Genomic DNA, 25861 nt, shown 5'->3' on the forward strand with positions numbered 1-25861 from the left:
GGAATAAAAAACTTATTTTTCATTGACAAAAATGTGTTGATTGTAATGATTCCTATTCTGATTAATTAAGATGTGTCTGAGCCTAGTTATAATTATTTAAAACTCATGGTCTGAAACTGCAACTACTTTTGTACCAGTCATGTAAATCACTAAGTACTAGTCAAATCTAATGTGCAGTGGTAGAGGTATCAGTAATGAGCTGAGGGAGAGCTAAGAAAGAAGCTATTCTGACTGTGGAGGATGGGGAGGCTAAATGGTGGAGTTAGATCTTAAAGAAGATCATGACTAGCTTCTCAAGAAAGGTAGGGGAGAGCAAGTAAGTACAAACGCTTGGCAGCATGAAAAATACGTGGTAAATTTGCTTTCAATTTTGTGATTTCAATAATTACCTCTGTGTTAATGGCAACCCACTCCAGTACTCTTGTCTGGAAAATCCCATGGACGGAGGATCCTGGTAGGCTATAGTCCATGGGGCCGCAAAGAGTCAGACACGACTGAGTGACTTCACTCACTCACTAATAATTCCTAACCTTTCTCTAACCAGACCATCTATAAGATAAGCCTATCCAGTATCTCCAAACACTGAAATCAGCCTGAGGCTATTGATTTTCACAACAGTCATATAATTTTTATCCCTAACTAGGTGAGTGTCTTAGTCACTACTTGTCTGAGTGACTGCAAAAGCACACTAACTAGTCTCCAACTTAGATCTCTCTCCACTACCCACTTCCCCAATAGGTCCCACACACTTTGTTCTTCAAAAAGATTTACTTCCCCTAAGCCCAACATTGATGGTATCATTTCATCAGACAACAATCTTTGGTCATTTCCCTTTCATCTACCCAATGGAGACCTAGCTCCTTCATCAAATAATCAAGACAGTTGCTATGGTCTGAATGTTCATGTCACCCCAAATTCATATGTTGAAATCCTAACCCCCAAAGGGTATTAGGAGGTAAGACCTTCGGGAGATGATTAGGTTATGAGGGTAGAGTTCTCATGAATGGAACTAGTTCAGTTCAGTTCAGTTCAGTCACTCAGTTGTGTCCAGCTCTTTGCAATCCCATGGACTGCAGCACACCAGGCCTCCCTGTCCATCACCAACTCCTGGAGTTTACTCAAACCCATGTCCATTGAGTTGGTGATGCCATCCAACCATTTCATCCTCTGTCATCCCCTTCTCCCCTAGCCTTCAATCTTTCCCAGCATCAGGGTCTTTTCAAATGAGTCAGCTCTTCGCATCAGGTGGCCAAAGTACTGGAGTTTCAGCTTCAACATCAGTCCTTCCAAAGAACATTCATGACTGATTTCCTTTAGGATGGACTGGTTGGATCTCCTTGCAGTCCAAGGGACTCTCAAGAGTCTTCTCCAACACCACAGTTCAAAAGCATCAATTCTTCGGTACTCAGCTTTCTCTATAGTCCAACTTGCACATCCATACATGACTACTGGAAAAACCATAGCCTTGACTAGACGGACCTTTGTTGGCAAAGTAATGTCTCTGCTTTTGAACATGCTGTCTATGTTGGTCATAACTTCTCTTCCAAGGGGCAAGCATCTTTTAATATCATGGCTGCAGTCACCATCTGCACTGATTTTGGAGACCCCTAAATAAAGTCTGTCACTGTTTCCACCGTTTCTCCATCTATTTGCCATGAAGTGATGGGACTACAAACAAAGCTAGTGGAGGTGATGGAATTCCAGTTGAGCTGTTTCAAATCCTCAGAGATGATGCTGTCAAAGTGCTACACTCAATATGCCAGCAAATTTGGAAAACTCAGCAGTGGCCACAGGACTGGAAAAGGTCAGTTTTCATTCCAATCCCAAAGAAAGGCAATGCCAAAGAATGCTCAAACTACCGCACAATTGCACTCATCTCACACACTAGTAAAGTAATGCTCAAAATTCTCCAAGCCAGAATTCAGCAATACCATGAACCATGAACTTCCAGATATTCAAGCTGGTTTTAGAATAGGCAGAGGAACCAGAGATCAAATTGCCAACATTCGCTGGATCATCGAAAAAGCAAGAGAGTTCCAGAAAAACATCTGTTTCTGCTTTATTGACTATGCCAAAGCCTTTGACTGTGTGGATCACAATAAACTGTGGAAAATTCTGAGAGAGATGGGAATACCACACCACCTGACCTGCCTCTTGAGAAACCTGTATGCAGATCAGGAAGCAACAGTTAGAACTGGACATGGAACGACAGACTGGTTCCAAATAGGAAAAGGAGTACATCAAGGCTGTATATTGTCACCCTGCTTATTTAACTTCTATGCAGAGTACATCCTGAGAAACGCTGGGCTGGAAGAAGCACAAGCTGGAATCAAGATTGCCAGGAGAAATATCAATAACCTCAGATATGCAGATGACACCATCCTTATGGAAGAAAGTGAAGAGCAACTAAAAAGCCTCTTGATGAAAGTGAAAGAAGAGAATAAAAAAGTTGGCTTAAAGTTCAACATTTAGAAAACGAAGATCATGGCATCTGGTCCCATCACTTCATGGGAAATAGATGGGAAACAGTGAAAACAGTGTCAGACTTTATTTTTCTGGGCTCCAAAATCACTGCAGATGGTGATTGCAGCCATGAAATTAAAAGACGCTTACTCCTTGGAAGGAAAGTTATGACCAACCTAGATAGCATATTCAAAAGCAGAGACATTAATTTGCCAACAACATTCCATCTAGTCAAGGCTATGGTTTTTCCAGTGGTCATGTATGGATGTGAGAGTTGAACTGTGAAGAAAGCTGAGCGCTGAAGAATTGATGCTTTTGAACTGTGGTGTTGGAGAAGACTCTTGAAAGTCCCTTGGACTGCAAGGAGATCCAACCAGTCCATTCTAAAGGAGATCAGCCCTGGGTGTTCTTTTGGAAGGAATGATGCTAAAGCTGAAACTCCAATACTTTGGCCACCTGATGCGAAGAGTTGACTCATTGGAAAGGACTCTGATGCTGGGAAGGATTGGGGGCAGGAGGAGAAGAGGACGACAGAGGATGAGATGGCTGGATGGCATCACTGACTTGATGGACATGAGTTTGAATGAGCTCCGGGAGTTGGTGATGGATAGGAAGGCCTGGCATGCTGCAATTCATGGGGTCGCAAGGAGTTGGACATGACTGATCGACTGAACTGATCTGAATTGAATTGATGGGACCAGATGCCATGATCTGGTTTTCTGAATGTTGAGCTTTAAGCCAATTTTTTTACGGTTCACAATTCACGTATTGCTGAAGCCTGGCTTGGAGAATTTTGAGCATTACTTTACTAGTGTGTGAGATGAGTGCAATTGTGCGGTAGTTTGAGCATTCTTTGGCATTGCCTTTCTTTGGGATTGGAATGAAAACTGACCTTTTCCAGTCCTGTGGCCACTGCTGAGTTTTCCAAATTTGCTGGCATATTGAGTGCAGCACTTTCACAGCATCATCTCTGAGGATTTGAAACAGCTCAACTGGAATTCCATCACCTCCACTAGCTTTGTTCATAGTGATGCCTTCTAAGGCCCACTTGACTTCACATTCCAGGATGTCTGGCTCTACGTGAGTGATCACACCATCGTGATTATCTTGGTCATGAAGATCTTTCTTTGTACAGTTCTTCTGTGTATTCTTGCCACCTCTTCTTAATATCTTCTGCTTCTGTTAGGTCCATACCATTTCTGTCCTTTATCGAGCCCATCTTTGCATGAAATGTTCCTTTGGTATCTCTAATTTTCTTGAAGAGATCTCTAGTCTTTCCCATTCTGTTCTTTTCCTCTATTTCTTTGCATTGATCGCTGAGGAAGGCTTTCTTATCTCTTCTTGCTATTCTTTGGAACTCTGCATTCAGAGGCTTTTATCTTTCCTTTTCTCCTTTGCTTTTTGCTTCTCTTCTTTTCACAGCTATTTGTAAGGGTTCCCCAGACAGCCATTTTGCTTTTTTGCATTTCTTTTCCATGGGGATGATCTTGATCCCTGTCTCCTGTACAATGTCATGAACCTCAGTCCATAGTTTATCAGGGACTCTATCTATCAGATCTAGTCCCTTAAATCTATTTCTCACTTCCACTGAATAATCATAAGGGATTTGATTTAGGTCATACCTGAATGGGCTAGTGGTTTTCCCTCCTTTCTTCAATTTAAGTCTGAATTTGGCAATAAGGAGTTCATGATCTGAGCCACAGTCAGCTCCTGGTCTTGTTTTCGCTGACTGTATAGAGCTTCTCCATCTTTGGCTGCAAAGAATATAATCAATCTGATTTCGGTGTTGACCATCTGGTGATGTCCATGTGTAGAATCGTCTCTTGTTTTTGGAAGAGGGTGTTTGCTATGACCAGTGTGTTCTCTTGGCAAAACTCTATTAGTCTTTGACCTGCTTCATTTCATATTCCAAGGCCAAATTTGCCTGTTACACCAGGTGTTTCGACTTCCTACTTTTGCATTCCAGTCCCCCTATAATGAAAAATACATCTTTTTTGGGTGTTAGTTCTAAAAGGTCTTGTAGGTCTTCATAAAACTGTTCGACTTCAGCTTCTTCAGCATTACTGGTTGGGCATAGACTTGGATTACTGTGATACTGAATGGTTTGCCTTGGAAATGAACAGAGATCATTCTGTTATTTTTGAGATTGCATCCAAGTACTGCATTTTGGACTCTTTTGTTGACCATGATGGCTACTCCATTTCTTCTAAGGGATTATTGTCCAACAGGTCACTGAGGCTCTATTTATCCCCCTGCTAGCTTTCTTTTCTCTATATACTTTACTTTAGGCAGTTTTTTAATTTCTATGTCTTGAAGATCACTGATCTTTCAACTGCATTGTTTAATTTGCTGTTAGCCATAACAGTATTTTTTCCATTTCCTTTTTGTAGTCTCTATTTCTTTCTTCACTTTATTTATGGTTTTCTTTGTTCTTGAACTTATAATAGATGGCAAAAAATCTCTTAGCCGTTAATTTCATAAATTCTGTCATTTCTGGGTCTATTTTTATTTATTTTTAAAAAACTTTTAAATTTGTATTGGGGTATAGCTGATTAACAAACAATGTTGTGATAGTTTCAGGTGAACTGCAAAGGGACTTAGCCATACAATACTCTATTTTTATTGTCTGAATTTTCTGCTGACTATAGGTCACATTTTCTTTTTTAATTAATTAATTTATTTGGTGCCTGGAAGAAGCAGGTCTAGTAATTTTTTATTAGATGCTAGACATTGTAAGTGTTACATTGTTGAGTTTCTGGATTTTATTTCTCTCTTTTAAAGAGTATTGGACTTTGTTTTGGCAGGCAGCTAATGTACTTGACTATCAGCTTGATACTTTTGAAGCATGTATTTAAACTATGTTAGGATAGGTCTAGAGCAGTTTTATTCTTAGGTTTATAGAGTCCTACTTCTAAGGCATAGGTTTTTTGAGATCTCTACCGAATGCTCTGAGTATTCAACAAGGTCTGTTCAGTGTGACTGTTGGAACCCCAATTTTCCCATCCCTGTGTAGGTGCCAGTAATTTTTCACTTTGTAATTTTTTAGCAGTTGTTTTTTACCTGGTAGTTGACTTTTGGCCAGTTTCATGTAATCTCCCCTGGCACTTCCATGGATGGGCGGTCTATTTATTAGTCAAAGGCTCACAGGGCCACTGTGAAAATTTGTGGAGCTCCTTTTTTGCATAGCTCTCTTCTCCCTAGTGTGCTCTATAAGATCATATCTCCTCAAACTTCCCCAAATCTAATCTCTGTCCCTTCGTCTTAGCAAAACCACTGTACTCTGCTTGGATTTGCTGTCCCTGTAATATTGTTTGGAGAATATCTTTTATCAAATAGTTGGGAGAATTGAAGGCTAACATAATTTGTTTTCTTTCCTCTTCTCTCAGGGATTGTGATCTTATGTTGCCTTTGTCCAATATCTGAAAACAGTTGTTTCATCTATTCTGTAGTTTCCTAGTTTTTTTAATTGCATGGCAGGAGAGCTTATCTGTCAGATTACTTTTCCGTGTCAGAAATAAACATAAAATTAAATTTTCCCTTGTTATAGAATTATAGTTGGCTTTTTTTTTTACTTCAAAGATGTCATTCTTTAAAGAAATTGTCTTCTGTCTTGCACTGCTATCTTTGTTTTTCCAAATGTAATGTGTCTTTATTAGGAATGAAAAGTAAGACAACAATAGGATATATTTTACTACTATGTTGCTAATAAAAAAGAGTATAGTGTCAATAAGTATCAGAGAAATGGGTACATATATACTTCTGGTAGTGCACATTGTCAAAGCTTTCTTGTAGGGACAATTTATCAAAAAGATTAGAGGCCTTTAGCCCCAAATCAGGAAAAACCCAAGTTTCCATCAGTAGATGAATGAATAAAGAAAATGTGGTATATGCATATAATATATTGTTAGCCATAAAATGAATGAAATTCTGCTACATACTACAAGATGATTGAACCTTGGAAACATGCAAGTGAAAGAAGTCAGACACAAAAAGGACAAACATTATATAATCCCACTTAAATGAGGTACCTAGAATAGGCAAGTTCATAGAGATGATAGGTAGAGTAGAGATTAATAGGAGCTGGGAGAAGTGGAATGGGGAATTATTGCTTCAATGGGTAGAGAGTTTCTACTTGAGATAATATAGTTCTGGATGTAGACAGTGGTGATAGTTACACAATGTTGTGAATGTACTTAATGCCATTGCATTTTTACTTAAAAAATGTTTAAACTATGTATATTTTATCACAATTTTTAAAAATGTTAATGAGAGGCCTACAAAAGGGTTTTTGTTTTTTTTTTGACAAAGCAATTATTCTTGCAAGACAGTATCCTAAGGAAAATACAAGGAAGTATGTAAAGATTTAATCACAAGAATGTTTTGTTAAGAGTATTTTTACAGAAACAAAATGAGACAAAATAAAACAAAAGCAAATACAATTTTTTTTTTTGGCAGTGGTACCCGATTTGTGGGATCTTAGTTCCTTGATCAGGGATTGAACTTAGGCCCCAGTAGTGAAAGCATGAAGTTCTAACCACTGGATCACCAGGTAATTCCCTAGTATATAGTTTTAATATCCTAAAACAAGCCATTGATGAAATATACTATGGTGGACAATAAACTGCCATAGAGACATTTAAAAAAAGAAGTAAGTTCTTTTTAAGAAGAATACTGAATTACATGGAAAGACTAAGAAGAAATACTATAAAATGTTAGCAGTGGTTATTTCTGGATACTGGATTATAAATGCAAAATTTTCTTTTATGTACTTTTTCTGTTTTAAATTTATTACAATAAACATGAATTTTAATATACTAAAGAAATGAAGTTTATTTTTAAATGTTTTATCCATCCTTCAGAGATCAGCTGAAAAGCTGTTCACTGTGAACTGTTCTCAGAATCTTCCAACTGAATATGACTCTTTCCTTCTCCAAATTCTATAGCCCTGTATATGTCTCTCATGGTACTTATCACATAGGCCATGTATTAAAGTTGTTTATTAGTATGAATCTGATTTGCCTCTCCTGCTGAGCATATGTGGGACTGACTACGTTATCAGGCACTGCCTAAATCAGGGATATTGACTATTTCCACACCACTTGATTAGCAATCTTTTCTAAAAAAAAAGAAAAACATTTTTATTTATTTGGATGCACTGGGTCTTGGTGGTTGCACACAGGGCCTTTGATCTTCACCGTGGCATGTGCGATCTTTAGTTGTGGCATGCAGATTCTTAGTTGCAGCATGTGGGATCTAGTTCCCTGACCAGAGATTGAACTTAGGCCCTCTGCATTGGGAACGTGGAGTCTTAGCCATAGGACTACCAGGGAAGTCCCTTGATTAATAATCTGTATGACTCACATTAGCACCCTAACAGGAGCTAGTCTGATCTAGACACCAAAACTGATCTAGAGAAAGGACTGGTTCATCCTGAATTCAGGTTATTTCTAAGGTTAATGATATTTGAATGACTTATTTAACTTAGGATTTATAAACAAAAGAAATTATTGGGAAGAACAGCACTATGTAAACTACTTATATATTCATCAAGCAGTTAACATAGACAGACATAGAATTAATTACAAGTGTGTTTTTGTTTAATGCCAATCCTCTGCTTAGAGTTCCTCTTCTTGGATGGTAAGCTTGTTTTAACTGGACTGTTAAAAAACAATGTCCCAGATAATAATACACTAAACAGTCAAATACAAACACAAATTCAGTGAATTATAGTTCCTAATGCACAATGTAAGGTATAGAGTTTTCTGCTCCACTTGTTTCTGCCCTTGGTATAAACATTTTTGCACTTTGTACATATTTATTCCTACTAGATTTGGAGCTCCTTATGGCAGTAGATTTGGAGCTCCTCATGGCAGTAGAAATAAGGCTAGTCTTATTCATATCTGAATTCCTGGTTCTTGATACCTAGTATATAATGAAACATAATACAGATGTTTGTTGAACTAAAAACCCTAGCCACTAGCGTTCAGAGTCAGAAGACCTGGGTTCAAATCTCAGTTCCAGTTGCCAAGGGCAAAACACTTAACTGATCTGAATTTTACTCTCCTCCACTATAAAAATCAGATTTTTTTTTTGGTGGGGGGGTGGGGCCAGGCTCAGGCGGTTTAATGAGTTTTATTTATTGGCTAAAAGTGTCAGTTTTGCAATGGAAAAAAACAAATGTCAGACTTTCCTGGTGGCACCCTGGCTAGTAATCGGCTTGCACATGTTTGATCCCTGGTCTGAGAAGTTTCTACATGCCACAAAGCAATTATGCCTGTGTGCTACATCTATTGAGCCCTCCCTCTAGAGTCTGGAAGCCACAGCTACTAAAGCTCAAGCACTCTAGAGCCTGCATTTTACAACAAGAGAAGCCACCTCAATGAGAAGCCAGAGTACCGCAACTAGAGAGGAGGCGCCCCCTTGCCCCAACCCACAGCAAGCAGAGAAAGCTGGCCGCAGCAGCAAAGATCCAGTGTAACCGAAATCAATCAGTCAATAAAACAACACCAGAACAAACGCATCTCCGGTCCTTGTTTCAACCCTGTCATAGCCCAAAAGGCACTGGCCAGTGGAGACCAGGGCCACCCAGAGCCACTGTGGGGGTGGGGCTGTTTCAGAGCAAAGAGGGGGCCTTGGGCAGCACTAGCCTCATTCCTTGAACTTCCTATTCTGGGGGCACACAGGGCTCTGCTGTACCTGCTGTGCTTTGAGCCTCTTGAGGATGTTATGCATGAGGAAGCAGTAGGAGCACTGGCCCCACAGCAGCAGGCAGTCGTCACTCAGCATCTTGATGTCCAGGCAGCTGCCACTGAAGGCCATGGGGAAGATGCTATAGTCCTCATGGGTGGCCACCCAGAGCCAAGTGACCATGCTGTTTCAGCACTTGACCTTCACCTTCACGGCACAGGGAGCCTACCTTCTGTTGGCAGCGCCTAGACTGTAACATTGTTATGAGAATTAAATGAGAGAATGAATATGAAGGTTTTTTAAACAGTCTGTCCCATGATAAATTTGTTATTAATGAAGTCTTAAAGTAGAGAAATGATTGTAAGATCATGGAATAACCAGGAGAGACCAGATGTATGATTCCAAAGGCCTCCACAAGATGGTATTAATTCTCTTGGTATGTTTCCCATGGGCAGGATCTTACAAATACCTGCAAGTTCTAACATCTGGTTTTGTCAGTGCAGAGAGGAAATTTTGGGGTCAGACTCATATTAGTTGACATGTAAAAACCAGAACATATAAACTACAGTGTCAATTCACTAATTTACACCAATTCCATCTGCCATGAGAAACAGAAGGTTTAAGTCAGCACAATCAGCACTTCCCATAAACATTGCTCCTAATTTGGTCCACCAAATTATATTCAGAAGGTCACTTGGTGAACATACATGTTTCCCATGACTGCTATAACAAATTACCACAGACATGGTGACTAAAAACAGGAAAAACTTATTCTGTCACAGTTCTGGATCCCTGAAGTCCAGGATCAGCATCACTGGATCAAAATCAAGGTATACCAAAGCAGCACTCCCCTCAGGGCTGGAAGGGAGAACCTAGTCCCGGCCTTTCCCAGGTTCTGGTGGGTGCCAGCATTCCTTAGCTTGTGACAGCATCACTCCAATCTCTGCCTCCATCTTCACACTGTCTTCTCTTTGTATGTGAAATTTGCCTTTCTCTCTGTTTTGTAAGGATTCCTTTAGTTCCATTTACTGCCCACTCAGATAATCCAGGGCTTCCCTGGTGGCTCAGAGGAAGATTCCCTGGAGAAGGAAATGGCAACCCACTCCAGTATTCTTGCCTGGAAAATCCCATGGACAGAGGAGCCTGGTGGGCTATACTCCATGGGGTAGCAGAGTTGGACACGACTGAGCGACTTCACTTTTCACAGATAATCCGAAATAATCGCCTCATCTCAAAATCCTTAATCACAGCTGCCAAGCCCTCCCTCACTTTTTTTTTTTTTTTTTTTGCCATGTAAGGTAATATTCATAGGTTCCAGGGATTCAGAGATGGAAATCTCTTCTGGGGATACATATTTTTCAGCCTACCACAGGTTGGAAATTGAGATCTGAAAAGTAAATTATACTACTAGAAACACTGAAGACACCACACTGCACTGTGTGATACATTTACTTTCACAGCAGGAAGAGCCTTGTCAAATGGCCTGAGTACTCAAATCCGTTGCCAAGATTCACTTTCTCAACACAGTGCTTGGATGGCCATTGCCAGTGTTTGCTTCTGCCTGATTTTTCTTTCCTCTTTTTCCTTCCTTCCTTTCTTTCCTTTTGTGTTTTTTCTTTCTTTTGTCTAGACTTGGAACTATTTTATTTCTGAAATTGGTGCCTTTGCCTAGCTCTGTTATGATCCACTACTTGTTAATGTTTATAGCTTAATTCTTTTTCCCCTACACTATGCAGCTTATGGGATCTTAGTTCGCAGACCAGAGATTGAACCCAGGCTGTGGCAGTGAAGACCTGGAATTCTAACCTCTAGACCACCAGGGAAATCCCCTAATTCTTTTTTTTTTTTTTTAAAGTGGAAGTATAATTGACCTACAGCACTATGTTAGTTCCAGTTGCACAAAATAGTTATTCCGTAATTCTATATGTTACAAAATGATCACCACCGTAGCTTAATTCTTTTTTTTTAAAAAAGGCTAGAAACTATAAAAAAGAGCCAAATGAAAATTCTAGAAATGAAAAATAGAGTATCTGAAAATTTAAAAGTATTGAATGATCTTAACGGCACTTTAGAGATAGGAAAAAGTTGGTAAACTTGAAGATAGATTAATAGAAATGATTCAGTTTGAAGACTACAGAGAAAAAGAAAAGGTTGAAAAATGTGAACAGAACTTCAGAAACTTATAATACCAGAAATCTAATATACATATACGTAATTGGAGTCACAGAAGGAGAGGAAAGAGAGAATGGAATAAAAAACTATCTGGAGAAATAATGGTTGAACACTTTCCAAATTTGGTGAAAGACATACATTTTCAGATCAAAAGTGCTCCACAACTGTTATAGGAAATGTAAATTGGTACTGCCAATGTGGAAAAACATTATGGAGATTCCACAAAAACTAAAAATAGAACTATAATATGAGCCAGAAATTCCACTCTTAAGTACATATCCAAAAAAATATGTGTACCCCAATGCTCATAGCAGTACTATTTACCATAGTCACGGTGTAGAAGCAACTTAAGGGTTGATTAACAGATGAACAGATAAAGAAGATGTGGGATACACACACAATTGAATACTATTTAGCCATAAAAAAGAAAACTGCCATTCACAACAACATAGGTTGACTTGGAGGGCATTATACCAAGTGAAATAAATCAGACCAAGAAAGAAGTACTGTTTGATATCGCTTACATATGGAATCTAAAAAAAGCAAAGCCGATGAATATAGCAAAGAAGAAACAGACTCACAGATATAGAGAACAAACCAGTGGTTACAAGAGGGGAGATAAAAGAAGGGGGACAAGATCAGGATAGGTGATTAAGAGGCACAAATTACTTTATATAAAATAAATAAGCTATAAGGATATATAGTATAGCACAGAGATATAACCAATATTTAATAATAACTATAAATAGAATTTAAGCTTTAAAAATTGTGAATCAGTGGGAGGTGGGGGGGCTTTAGGATTGGGAACTCATGTACACCCGTGGCTGATTCATGTCAATGTATGGCAAAACCAATACAGTATTGTAAAGCAAAATAAAATAAAAATTAAAATTAAAAAAAAAGGGAATCATTATGTTATACACATGAAATATATGATACTATAAATCATCTATACTTCAATAAAAATAGATAAAATTAAGTAAAAAATTAATAAGGAAGCTCAACACACCACATTTAAGCACATCACAGTCACACTGTTAAAAACCAAAAAATCAAAGCCAATCTTGAAAGTAGTTTGAGAAAAATGACATGTTACCATACAGGGATCAGTGATTTGAATTACCATGGATTTCTCATCAGAAACTATGGAGATTAGAAGACAGTTTTAAGTACTCAAAACAAAAAAAAAACTATCAACATATAATTCTATATTTAGTTTTACATAGCATAAACATAGTTGCTGGAAGCCACCCATCTGACCCCGTGGAAGGGCGACAGAGAAGGAGTAATCATTGTGAGATGGACAAGTACCTGAGGAAGTAAATACCGCAGTTACCTACATACACTTCTACCCTCTACACATTTATTTTCATGCTCTATCTAGGGAATTTTGGCAGAAGTTTAGAGTCAGTAAGCAAAGTAATGTATGAGAGATGAATGCTCATTCGTTGTGTTTGTCTAGTCAGAAAAGCCGCTTTCAATTTGCTGTCAATACATAAACTTAATCCAAGCTGGGTTTGGTTTCGTGTGCTCTTTCAGCTCCCTAATCTAATTGCCCTTTTCTGTTGCTTCTCTTTTACATTCTTTCAGCCACTGCTCACCACCACCATTGGCCTCATAGCAGAGGGATTACATCTTGCCAACCAGTTCTTTCTGAACTTACTGATCACCATAGCTACTCTGATCAGTTTCCAACCATGCTTTGTGCCCAGTGATCTTTTTGGTTTTCAAAGATCTCTCTACTCTTTCCTCTCAGTATGCTTCTATCTCATCAATATTTGGCTTCCTTCTTGCAAGTAGGCAGATAATTGCGTAACATTTCAATTTTTTTTTTTACAATACATTCTTGTAATAACACATCCACACACATCCACACACACTAAGGTCTTACAAAAATGGGCAACAATGGCATTGAAACATGTATACTATCATGTAAGAAACGAATTGCCAGTCTATGTTCGATACAGGATGCTTGGGGCTGGTGCATGGGGATGATCCAGAGAGATGATATGGGGTAGGAGGTGGGAGGGGGGTTCAGGATTGGGAACTCATGTACACCGGTGTCATGTCAATGTACGGCAAAACCAATACAGTATTGTAAAGTAAAATAAAGCAAAAATAAAAATTTAAAAAAAATGGGCAACAGGCAAGCATACATACTTAGTAATAGCTTCTAGATAAAAAAAATCTGAGGATACAGTCTTCCTTTGGATCAGTGGTCTTCTTCCTCTGCTATTTCTTTTCCCCCTATTTCTCTTTTCCAAAACTTAAGCGGCTGGCAGCTCCAACTCAGATGGGAATTGTGTCTCTGTCACTTTAAAATCCTCTAGCTCTTTCTTCCTCACTCTGCGCAGGATAAACTTGTACCGTGTCGGTGCTTACCCCATTGTCAAATTAATGAATGCACTAAAAAGCAAAAGCAAAATTACGCTGGTGCTGGTGGGGGACTTCCCTGGTGGTCCAGCGGCTGAGACTCTGCACTCTCGATGCAGGGGCCCCAGGTTAGATTCCTAGTCAGGGAACTAGATCCCACATGCCTCAGCTAATAAACAAATATAAATAAAACCACAGTGGTGAACACCCACTATCCTTAAGCAAGGGGCAAAAAAGGGGATGCAGAGGAGAACTCTCTTCCTACATAGCCCCTCCCTGAGGTCAAGTGCAGCCTTCTCACCGCAATAGCCTTCTCCTCAGCAGTTGCTGACCTGACAGAAAACAGAAGCTTGGATCTTTTCCATGGTCTCCCTCCCTCTTCGAAAGGGGAAGTCAGAGCTGAACTCCTTCCCTGGCTAACCCCCTATCGAACACTTTGCCAACACCAAAGGGAGCCAAACATGGAATTTCTAGGCCCATGACAGTCCCCAAACATGAAGCCAGATCTGTTTCCTGCGGTCACGGAGTGAGAACAGGAGGTGAAAGTGCTCCCCAACATCCCACTTCATTTGGAAAAACTCAAAACAAAAAAAAATTGAGTTTTGTTAAGAAAAAGGCTGCTGTTTATTAAGAAAAAGGCTGATGTTCCCAGAAGGAGCAAAAATCATTTCTCTGTCATTCCAGATGCTGAAAGAACACTTAAACTCATTCCTCTCCTCCCCTCCTGTTCCAGACGCTAGAATTTACCCCTTCATGCATCCCTTCAGCTTTGTGCTGGGACCACCAGCCGGACCAGCAGAAGCCTCCAGCATCTCCAGGGGAGTCCCGTGGGATAATACCTTTGTCTGTGAATTGGAGAAGGGGAGAAGATCTTGAACTCCCCAACATTTGATAGGAACTGAAGAACTGAGCGGTTTGGGTCTGATGTCCTGTCAAAGGAGGCAGTTCAAGCTAATGTCTGTGGGGCTGTTCGAGAAGCAGCAGGAGGGAATGCCAAAAAGTGTTTGTAATGGAGGTTGAGGAATTTGGGGACATCCTGGGAACAGAATACACTGGCCAGGCCAGAGCCATCCCCAAGCCCCTCCTACTTCCCAGTTACTAAACAGATCCAGCTGTGCACAATCCTGGCAAATCGTTTCCCATCTGGCTTCTAGGAACTCATGACTAATTAAAGGAGTGTGTGTGGGGAAGGGTAAGGGGGTGTACTCTTAAAAACAGAGGTTTCCAAGGTAACGGCTTGGCGAGAAATCAATCCCATTTAGCCAGGGAAACTTCCCTCTTTCCTGACTCCCTCAGATCTCCAAGAAGAAAACAGGCCAGAAGCTAACACTGTTTTCCCCACATTTCTCGAGATCAAGAGCAGTGTATAGGCCAGTCCTAACTTGGTTACAGCCTATGTTTTTCTCACTTCCAGTTTTGAACCCCGGACTTGCCCTTTATATACTAACTAGGATGTCCAGCCTTCAGGGAAGGATATTGTCAAAGAGGGGTGGGGATGTTTTGGAAACTGGCTTCTCCTGGGCTTAGAGATCTCTAACAATCTTTGCCCTCCATCCACAGCCCCCTAGACCCTGAACATTAGAGAATACTCTCAGGGTCTTAACCTACTTCCTGCTCCTACTGTTTAAAATATTTTAATTTAAACAATATTTCTATACAAACTCTTCTGCCACAGTCCTTCAGCAGAGAGAGAAACCAGTTTGCAGGATGGGATCAAGTCAGCCAAAGAACCAGGAGTTCTCTCAGACTCAAGTTCTCTTTTTGGGTCAGGCAGACCGCATGTCCTAACCCATCACACACATTCCCACATGTCCCCCAGTGAGTGATGACAAATTCAGAGGGAAAAAGAGCTGAGTCAGCATGGCTTAGAGGTGGGGACTGGCGGCAGGGAGGTCTTGATACCATTATGGGAACAGTTAGTAATGCAGTCCTGCATACACATCCAGTCCACAGCTCCTGGCTCTGGGGGGTTTGTGTGGGTGCCTGTGGAAACTCTTGAGAGACTGCAAAGATCATGGCTTGAGCCTGAGGTTCTGTTGCTTCCAAGCTGTGTGACCTGAAATGACCTGTTAGAGACTCAGTTCCCTTTTCTGTGAATGTCTTGTACTTGTGCTCAGTTGTGTCCAACCCTTGGCCACCTCATGGATGGTAGCCCACCAGGGTCATCTGTCCATGGAATTCTCCAGGCAAGAATACCGGAGCCGGTTGCCATTTCCTCCTCCAGGGGATCTTCCTGACCCAGGGATCAAACCCATGCTTCCTGTGTCTCTTGCACTACAAGAAGATTCTTTGCCACTGAGCCATGTGGAAGCCCTCCCTTTTCTGTAGAAAATGATAATGCCAGCCCACAGGGATGTTGTCAAGATTTAAATGAGGTAAACTATTTGGCAGCTTTTACCGTTTCCCTCTCTGTTCTCTCTCTGACTCCTTAATGTCTAGAATGTGACTCCATCCCCCAGGGACTTCCAGGGCCAGAGTGAGTGTCCACATTTTACCTTGTATAATAACCACCATATCTCTTGGGCATCCCTGGATGGCTCAGTGGTAAAAAATCTGCCTGCCAATGCAGGAGACGCAGGAGATAAGGGTTCAGTTCCTGAACTGGGAAGATTCTCTGGAGAAGGAAATGGCAACCCACTCCAGTATTCCTGCCTGGGAAATCCCACAGACAAAGGACCTGGCAGGCTATAAGCCTTAGCGTCGCAAAAGAGTCGGACACGACTTTGTGACTAAACAGCATCAACAACAACTATCTCTCTCACTAACACGTTAACAGATACTCTTAAACATTCTTCCCCAACTCCCGATTTTTTTTTTTCCTCTATGAGGTGTCTAAAGGGAGGGAGTAATCTGCCATCACATTCTTTTTACTTTACTCCTTTCCCTCTCTCCACAGCCTGCAAAGCTCTTGTCCCTCCCCTACTAACTTCAGTACTTCCTGTCACTTTCTCTTCCATTCCACCCACCCAGGGCCTGAGGCTGGGTGGACAAAGCTGGAGCTGAGTTCAGAGCCACAGACAGGTTCAAGTAACTGCATCAAAATGTTGCTAGTGGTTCTCTTTTGGGTTTTACTGGTGGTTTTCATTCTCTTCCTTGCTCATTTTGGTATTTTCCAAATTTACTGTAATGAGCAATGGATAACTTATTCAGAAAAAAAAATAGGGAAGACTTTAATCAGAAAAAAATGTATAATTTTCAATTGGCCCATGTCCTATTCTCAAAAGAAGAGGGATTGAGTGGTGATAGAAAGAGGGAGAGAAGGGCAGAGCTGAGAAAAGCCCTGCAGGGGGCTGGTTCCCAAGCTCTCTCATTTCCAGGGGGCATCAGCCTTGATCACGGCCTCACTCATGGCTTTTGTCACTCATCAGTTGGTGGCTCTGTCCTTGCTTGCCTGACCAGTCATTTGAGACTTAGTCACTTGACTGTGAGCCAGTTGAGTGCTGAGTGGGTCAAGAAGACCAGCATCATTGAGGGCAACAATGAATCAGGAGGATCCCCCACCTTCCTCCTGGGGTGTGAAGGGTTCTCCAGTCACCCGCCAGTCTTTCAGCCTGGGGTGTGGGGAAGGGCTCAGAACTGGCATCCCACTGAGAACATGAGTTCAATAACCCTTTCCCTCATTTCTATCCCTACTGCCTTATGCATGTGAATGGCATAGAAATGTGTGATGCACAAATGATGGTGGAAATTGCAGTGGCTCCTAACCACTCACAGAACAAAGCTCTAAGAGTCAGCATGGTGAATGGAAAGAGCATAGGTTAGGAGTTGGCAGAAGGAATCGAACATATGCCAGGCCAGTTAGGAGCTCCATGTCCTTAGTCATGTCCTTCTTTGGCTCTCCATTTCCTCTCTTAAAAGATGGCCAGACATATACACTGAGGAAACCAAAATTGAAAGAGACACCTGTACCCCAGTGTTCATCACAACACAGTTTACAATAGCCAGGACATGGAAACTACCTAGATGTCCATCGGCAGATGAATGGATAAGAAAGCTGTGGTACATATACACAATGGAATATTACTCAGCTATTAAAAAAATGCATTTGAATCAGTTCTAATGAGGTGGATGAAACTGGACCCTATTATACAGAGCAAAGTAAGTCAGAAAGAAAACACCAATACAGTATATTAACGCATATATATGGAATTTAGAAAGATGGTAATGATGACCCTATATGCGAGACAGCCAAAAAGACACAGATGTAAAGAACAGACTTTTGGACTCTGCGGGAGAAGGCAAGGGTGGGATGATTTGAGAGAATAGCACTGAAACATGTATATTATCACATGTGAAATAGATCGCCAGGCCAGGGTTGATGCATGAGACAGGGTGCTCAGGGTTGGTGCACTGCAATGACCCTGAGGGATGGGATGGGGAGCAAGGTGGGAGGAGGGTTCAGGATGGGGAACACATGTACACCCATGGCTGATTCATGTCAGTGTATGGCAAAAACCACTACAATACTGAAAAAAAAAAAAAAAAGCCACGGGAAGGACAAAAAAAAAAAAAAAGGCCAGAATAATTATTCCCTCATAGGAGGACAGTGAGAATTAAATGGAATAAAATAGAAATGGAAAGGTCCCCTGGTGGATCAAGCGGTGAAGGATCCACCTGCAAGGCAGGAGCTGCAGAAGACGCAGGTTTGATCCCTGAGTGGGGAAGATTCCCTGGAGAGGGCAATGGCTAACCACTTCAGTGTTCTTGCCTGGACAATCCCATGGACAGAGGAGCCTGGTGGGCTACAGTCGCACAGAGTCAGACACAACTGAAGCAACTTAGCACAGCACAATACAGAAATCACCTGATACAAAGTTTTTTTTTTTCCTTCTCATTCTATTACAATGAAGTTTAACAGTGCGGAAAAGTCATATAAACTTGGTGGGTCCAAAGTAGGTTTTCCTTCCTTTTTTTTTTAAAGTAGTTTTTCCTAATGTAAATTTTTCTCTTCTATGTTAAATAACATTGAAGACCCTCTCTAAACTCTGTCTCCCAGTCAGTTTTCCACCCTGGTCACTCATCTGACAAATATTCATTAAGCACCACCGAAAGCACTGAGCTAGCCTGGAATGGGCACTAGGGACTCAGTGGTGAATGAAGCAGACCCTTAGAACCTCTCACTGAGCACAACTGACTTTTCTCCGCACTTTTACTCAAGACCAGCATTGTCCCTGTTCCTCAGGACTCTTTGACCCTATACAACTCATAGCCAGCCTTCACAGCCCAGCTCAAAGCCTGCCTTCTCTGCAAACCTTCCCACAGCCTCATGACCCTCAGGATGGGACACCTCCTGCCTGATATCCTGGTTCCCCTATTTCAGGTATTTGAATTGATCTCACCCTGTCTGTAGGCAGGGTGTCTCAAACCTCCCTGTGGGTAGGCTCTAGAATTTACTTCTTCCTTTTCTAGTTAACCTCCACTCTCACCCACACATTCCAGACTCATCAAGGGCTTGAAATAATGACTTTTTATTAAGGCAGACACAAGTAGGCTTCAAGAGCATTTAAATTCTCAGCTTGGTCTTGGATGCAAAGAAACTGAGATCTCACCCTTCGTTCTTTCGTCTGCAACCCAAGAACCTAAGCTATTTGCTTCCTACCTCTCGGTTTTATTTTTCCTGTCCTAGAGCAGACAGGGAGATGTGAAAGTTACAGATAAGGGGTATATTGCCCAGGGGTCCCTGGGTCACAGGAATGCCCAACTTCAGAGGATGGCTCTGGTCCCTATTTCTAGTCTCGGCAGATATTCTGCTTCTGATCCTGACAGGATGCCCACCTCCAGGACAACATGGGAAGTCTTTCTGAGTTCAGCAGAGGACCCTGGGGGATGGGTTGAAGGCTCTTCTTGACTTCTGCTCTCTGGCAGGGCAGGGGTTAATGGTGAATTGCAACACATCTCTGGGCTGAGTCACCTCCTACTGACACTCCCCCCACCAATTTCCCTCCCTTGAAGTTTTATAAAGAGGACCAGAGACTGGAGAGTGAAAAGAACTGGAGGGAAGAGCCCCCCAACCCAGCCCTGCTCCCTCAGGTTCCCAGGATTCTCAGAGCGGAGGGCACAAACTCTGAAGCTCTTGCCTGGTGGGACCATGAACTGGCAGCGGCTGTGGCTGGGCTTCCTACTCCCGCTGACCGTCTCATGCCGGGCTGTGGGGCCCGGAGAGAAGGAGGCAGCTATGGTGAGTCTCCTGGGAAAGCCAGACCCAGGCTGGGGGAGGGATGGAGGAACTGCTCCTTAGTCCCATCCAAGCCACTCTTCTGACCTACAACTGCCTGCCCTGCCCTTTGCTCCTCTAGTCCATGATCCACCCCTACCCATCCCTACTCCCTCCCCTCATACTTCCCTAAGATGCCTCTCCTTCAGTCCTTCCACATCTGTCCCCTCCTATCCTAATGGGCTGTTAGGTCATGTAGAAGCTTCACCCAGAGACTAATCCCCTTTTGATTTTATCTGCTGACCCCTACCCTCATCATAGGATTACTTGTTGCGATACGGTTACCTACAGAAACCTCTAGAAGGACCTGACAACTTCAGGCCAGAAGATGTCATAGAGGCGCTGAGGTGAGAGGTTGTAAGGTGCATGCCTTCAGGGTCAAGTTCACAAGATCTTTTTCTCTTCTCACCTTTTCCATTCCCCAGGCCCACCTCTGCCTGCCTCACATCCATTTTGGGGATCCAGAGAATGTGTGGTGGAACCAGGGGTGAGAGGGGGAGTCAAGGACGAGGGCCCAGTTATTGGATCTTCCTAGGCCCTTCTTTGGAGGCTCCATCCCACATTATATCCAAAATACAATTATTTGGTCACATCCTGCAAGCGGTGTAATTTATATGAGTTGGAGCTAAATTGTTGACATGATGCTGCCTTTCAAAGACATATAATCCAGCGTTTATTTCTTTCTGTTTTGAAGCTTTCTTTTCATATTTTGGGTCTAATGGGTCATTTCTCAGATATGTTTCCAGTCCATTGAAAAGCCACAATACTTGTGGTGCCTGATGGATGAAATTGCCCCAGAGTGGGCAGGCTGGACTGGGAATGGGGTGTCCAGCCAGGAGGGGAGAAAGCGGAGGGAGGACAGGCCCTCAGGTGGTAGCAGGTGAGAGAGTCTCAGAGCAGGAGTAGGACACTTCCCAGGGCAGGAGGAGGTTAGAAACTGCAATAGAGGAAGAAGGCAACACCAGAGAGCACTTTACCCAAATAAGAGTGTGAACACAGGGACGTGACGTTGAAGTATTGCCTTCTATGCAGAACAGAAGAGGAAGGCCCAATTATGAGGACTGGATCCTGGAGCGATCTCATCACCTCCAGAGCTTTAGTGCCATTCTCAGTCATTACGTTGGGCAAAAGGGGAACAGAGAGCTATCCCCATTTCTTAGTCATTCCAGATGCCCCTATCCTGCTGGACCATCCCTCTCCCTCTTTCCAGAGCTTTTCAGGAAGCATCTGAGCTGCCAGTCTCAGGTCAGCTGGATGACGCCACAAGTGCCCGTATGAGGCAGCCCCGCTGTGGCCTGGAGGACCCCTTCAACCAGAAGACCCTTAAATACCTGCTGCTGGGTGAGAACTGAGCCTGGGAAAGTGGGGGGGGGGGGTGGTCATGACTGTGGAGCACAGGTGACATTGGGACAGTCTGGACCAGCTCATCGTTGAATGGATGGTATTCTGGTAATCGACTGATCACCACTTGCCTGGAAGCGTTGTTTCATGGCTTTGCTGAGTGAGTGCTCACACTCAGGGGAGCTGTCTGGAGCTGGCAAAGGTATCTGTGTTTCTAATCTATTTTTTGGCTCAATAACCAGGCCGCTGGAGAAAGAAGCATCTGACCTTCCGCATCTTGAACCTACCATCCACCCTACCATCCTCAACAGCCCGGGCAGCCCTGCTTCAAGCCTTCCAGTATTGGAGCAACGTGGCTCCCTTGACCTTCCGTGAGGTGCAGGCTGGCTGGGCTGATATCCGCCTTTCCTTCCATGGCCGCCATAGCTTGTACTGCTCCAATTCCTTTGACGGGCCCGGTAGGCACCAGCTCTCAGCTCTCCCACCTCACACACCTCTGTCTCCTTGAGTCAGTGACTCTGGAAACTTAATGTCAGGCTACCCTTCTATGCTCAACTGCACCCTACACTCTCCAACCACCTTCTAATATTCCCTTGGGGAGCAACATATCCTCTCCCTGGGGCCTTACCAAGCCTGTTTCTGTGAAGCTTATGCCTTCTTCCTTAGCTTAAGTTCCTCTGCTCAAGGCATACTCCAGGGAGGACTGGGCCAAAGACAGCAGAGTGACCGGAGGTAACAGAACGGAGTGACGGGCACCCGTGAGAGATCGGGGTAGTGACAGGGAAATCTGAAAGGAGTGAGAGGCGTCCAAGAGATAATCAGTCTACTTGGGGGGATTTTAAGGGAATAGAGTAATTGGAGTTTATAACAGGCAGGGGATGCTCCACCCTAGGAGACTCTGATCTCCTGCCTGTCTACCTTTGCCTTTGTCCAGGGCGGGTCCTGGCCCATGCCGACATCCCAGAGCTGGGCAGCGTACACTTTGATGAAGATGAGCTCTGGACTGAGGGGACCTACCGGGGGGTGAACCTGCGCATCATTGCAGCCCATGAACTGGGCCATGCCCTGGGGCTGGGGCACTCCCGATACACCCAGGCCCTCATGGCTCCCGTCTACGCTGGCTACCGGCCCTACTTCAAGCTGCACCCTGATGATGTGGCTGGGATCCAGGCTCTCTATGGTCAGTCCTTTCCCCTAGTCCTCATGATGGTCAGTCTGACCAGTAGTCTCTTTAAGCATAAAGACACAGGTCTAATCTTCATGGAGGGAAATGGCTTGGCTTCTTTCTCTTCCTCTTGCCCCATTATTCAGGCTTCTTCATTTTCAGGAGTTGTTTTTCTTTTTTTGACCTCACTGCATGGCTACTGGTATCTCAGTTCCCCAGTCAGGGATTGAACCCTGGCTGTGGCAGTGAAAGCCTGGAATCCTAACCACTAGGCCCCCAGGGAACTCCCAGGAGCTCTGTTTCTGACACTTCCAGGTCTAATCTTCCTTCCAGACCTCTCTCCTCCTACACCTGCTCTAGTGTATGAAGAATGAACATTCCAGCAATCCCCTCTCTCCCTTTCTAGTGCCTCTCAAAACTAAAACATGTCTCCTGCTGGTATCAACGTGATCTTTTCTCCCACCAGTGAAAGCTCTCCAGGTTTTCATTTTTCTCTCTATGCGACCTCTGAGCTTGACTTACAGTAGGAGAGTGGGGAAGCCAGTGCTCTGAGTTCTTTCCCTGAGCAGTATTATGTTACCTTGCAGGCAAGAAGAGCCCAGAGATAGAGGAGGAGGAGGAGGAGGAAGACACGGCACTCCCTACTACACCCCTAGTGCCCACAGAACCCAGTCCCATGCCAGACCCCTGCAGTGGTGACCTGGATGCCGTGATGCTGGGTAAGACCCTTTCCCTCCAGGCTTGTAGGCAGGCAGTGGGGCAGGCTGCTGACCTTGAGACCTGGACAAATGGGAGTGACATGGGACCTCAGGGTGATCAGTGGAGGTTAGACTTTAGGCACAGGTTAGTGGCCATGGATGGAGGCAGTGGCCTGGGGAGGGAGGATTCAGAGCTGAATTCAAGATGGGCCAGGCAGGACATTACCTCCGTTGTTGCCCTGTGAGAGCCACTAAACACATCTGGAAATACAGCAAGATGGAGAAAACAGTCTTGACTGGAATGTCTATTAGAGACGGTATTATACCCACATGGAAGTACAACTTGGAAGCCACCTGGAGTAGAAGGTGAGGTCCCTAAGTGGGAGCAGCTGTCTACAGGGCTGATTTGCTGTGAATGACAAAGGAGAGGCTGAACACTTCTCTGCCCTTAACAATCCTCTCCTTGAATGAATATGTGGGGAATCAGCCTGCCTAAGATACCCAGAAGTCTTTATTTGACTGCTGTCTTAAAAAAAAAAAAATTATTTGGTGGCAGCAGGTCTTTGTTTCCTCATGTGGGATAATTTGTTGAGGCACATGGTCTCTCTAGTTGTGGCTCAAGTGTTCCAGAATCCATTGGCTCAGTAGTTGTAGCACATGGGATTGAGGCATGTGGAATCACCCTGGACCAGGGATCAAAGCCGTGTCCCCTGCATTGGCAGGCTTATTCTTAACTGCTGGACCAGTAGGGAAGTCCTGATACCTGTCTTTTTGACTTGTTGACACACCTCCTGCTCTTAGGGCCCCGGGGAAAGACCTACGCCTTCAAGGGAAACTATGTGTGGACCATGACAGATTCGGGATTGGGTCCTTTGTTCCAAGTGTCTGCCCTCTGGGAGGGGCTCCCAGGAAACCTGGATGCAGCTGTCTACTCTCCTCGGACCCAATGGATTCACTTCTTTAAAGGTAAGGGCACTAGTTTACACTGTGCTACCTGAGGAGGGCCTGTGATTAGAGATGCCATACAAGGAGGGAGGGATGAGAAGTTTTCAGAGGGTGGAACAGAGGAACTGAAAGTTATCACCTGGGGACAGAGGTGACTTGTTCTTTCCTTATATGCTCTCAGGAGATAAGGTGTGGCGCTACATTAATTTCAAGATGTCTCCTGGCTTTCCCAAGAAGCTGAATAGGGTAGGACCCAACCTGGATGCTGCTCTCTATTGGCCTATCAACAAAAAGGTGTTCCTCTTTAAGGTATAAAGCTCAAAGGAAGGGCAAATCCTTCATAGGAGGGGTGGGCTACCTCCCATGGAAAAGCAAAGACTTGCTCTGGAAGGAAGTTCTGCAGTTGCCATGGGCTGAGAGTAGACCTCGGTGGGGGTGGCGGGGGGTTCCCTAAGCTCTCTCATCATCCTTCTCTTCTCGCTGCCTACCCTACACCTAGGGCTCAGGATACTGGCAGTGGGATGAGCTGGCCACTACTGACTTCAGCCGCTACCCTAAACCAACCAAGGGATTGTTTACAGGAGTGCCAGACCAGCCCTCCGCCGCCATGAGCTGGCGGGACGGCCGTGTCTACTTCTTCAAGGGCAAACAGTACTGGCGCCTCAATCAGCAGCTTCAAGCAGAGAAAGGCTTTCCCAGAGATATTGCCCACAACTGGATGCACTGTCGTCCCCCAAACACCACTGCATCCGATGGGGACGCTGATTCCTTGGTTACAGGCATAGACCATTCAGCCACAGGATAACACTGGATACCATTTCCTTGGGCCATAGATACACCTTGAACTCTGGAGGCTCACCCAGAGATACAGTCTTGGACGTTATCCCCTCAGTCACAGACTTCAGCACCCTTTCATTCCCTGGTAATGTCACTCTCTCAGAGGCCTGAGACCTCAATCAAATGTCTGCTGCAACACAAGCATGATCCATGGACCTCAAGTCTCTAAATGACCCGGCTCCAGTCACCACCTCCCTGTACTCTTTCCCTCCTGGTCAGTGACTCTAACTCAGCCTCCAGCTCCGTCCATTTCTCCCCCATCCTAAACAGCACTTCCAGCTGTGTCATTTTCTCTCTGGAGGACATTGGTAGAAGAAAGGCATCCATCAGGCGTTTAGCTGACAGCAGGCCCCACCTGGGAATGCCCGGGTCCTGTTCTTCCTAGATAAAGAACAAGGAAACAGCATGGCCAGTAAAATGAGCAATGGCTTTGGTATCCTTGAGAATCACATCAACTTGCTTATGACTTTGGGCAAGTTAATTAACCTCACTAAGCCTCAGGTTTCCCATCTGAAAATTAAGGTTAACACCAATCCTGCAGAGTTGTTTCATTAAATGAAATACTGTGTGTGAAGTGCCTGGCACATTTGTGCTTAATAAACGTTAACTCCGTGTTCACAGGGCTTCCCAGGTGACTCTGGTTAAGAATTTACCTGCCAATGCAGGGGATACAGTTTCAATTCCCTGGAGGAGGAAATGGCAACCCACTCCAGTGTTCTTGTCTGAGAAATCCCATGGACAGAGGACTGTGGTGGACTACAGTCCTTGGGCTCACAAAGAGTTGGACAGGACTGAGTGACTGCAAGCGTGCACCATGTTCATAAGAGAGGGCTGAATGGTTCTTCCTCTGGCTGTGTGTGTGCCACTCCTATAGTAGTCTGGCCTGATAGAAGCACCTTCATCAGATCTTGAAGGGACAGAGGACTTGTCAGTATGGCTAACTCGTTGTTTGGGGGAGCAAAGAAA

The 25861-nt window shown here is 43.6% G+C and overlaps 1 protein-coding gene and 1 pseudogene across 4 annotated transcripts; one reads left to right on the top strand and one right to left on the bottom strand.

Moving 5' to 3' along the window:
* Window positions 1–9094: 9094 nt before the first annotated feature.
* Window positions 9095–9896, bottom strand: LOC106990449 (anaphase-promoting complex subunit 11-like; annotated as a pseudogene).
* Window positions 9897–19651: 9755 nt separating this feature from the next.
* On the top strand, window positions 19652–25513 carry MMP19 (matrix metallopeptidase 19). 4 transcript variants are annotated; one of them, XM_012174781.4, is made up of 10 exons: window positions 19652–19873; window positions 20171–20256; window positions 21120–21250; window positions 21493–21708; window positions 22185–22430; window positions 23003–23134; window positions 23915–24079; window positions 24240–24367; window positions 24558–24837; window positions 24924–25513. In XM_012174781.4, exons 1-10 carry the CDS (start codon window positions 19784–19786, stop codon window positions 25004–25006), a joined length of 1557 nt encoding a protein of 518 aa, XP_012030171.2. In that variant the 5' UTR covers window positions 19652–19783; the 3' UTR covers window positions 25007–25513. The 4 variants fall into 4 exon arrangements, with proteins under 4 accessions (XP_012030171.2, XP_004006652.1, XP_042103006.1 ...); XM_004006603.5 differs by having other exon boundaries at window positions 24558–25513; XM_042247072.1 differs by lacking the exon at window positions 22185–22430 and having other exon boundaries at window positions 24558–25513.
* The last annotated feature ends 348 nt before the right edge of the window (window positions 25514–25861 follow it).

This window comes from Ovis aries, chromosome 3 (assembly GCF_016772045.2).
Source record: "Ovis aries strain OAR_USU_Benz2616 breed Rambouillet chromosome 3, ARS-UI_Ramb_v3.0, whole genome shotgun sequence".
Lineage (NCBI taxonomy): Eukaryota > Metazoa > Chordata > Mammalia > Artiodactyla > Bovidae > Ovis > Ovis aries.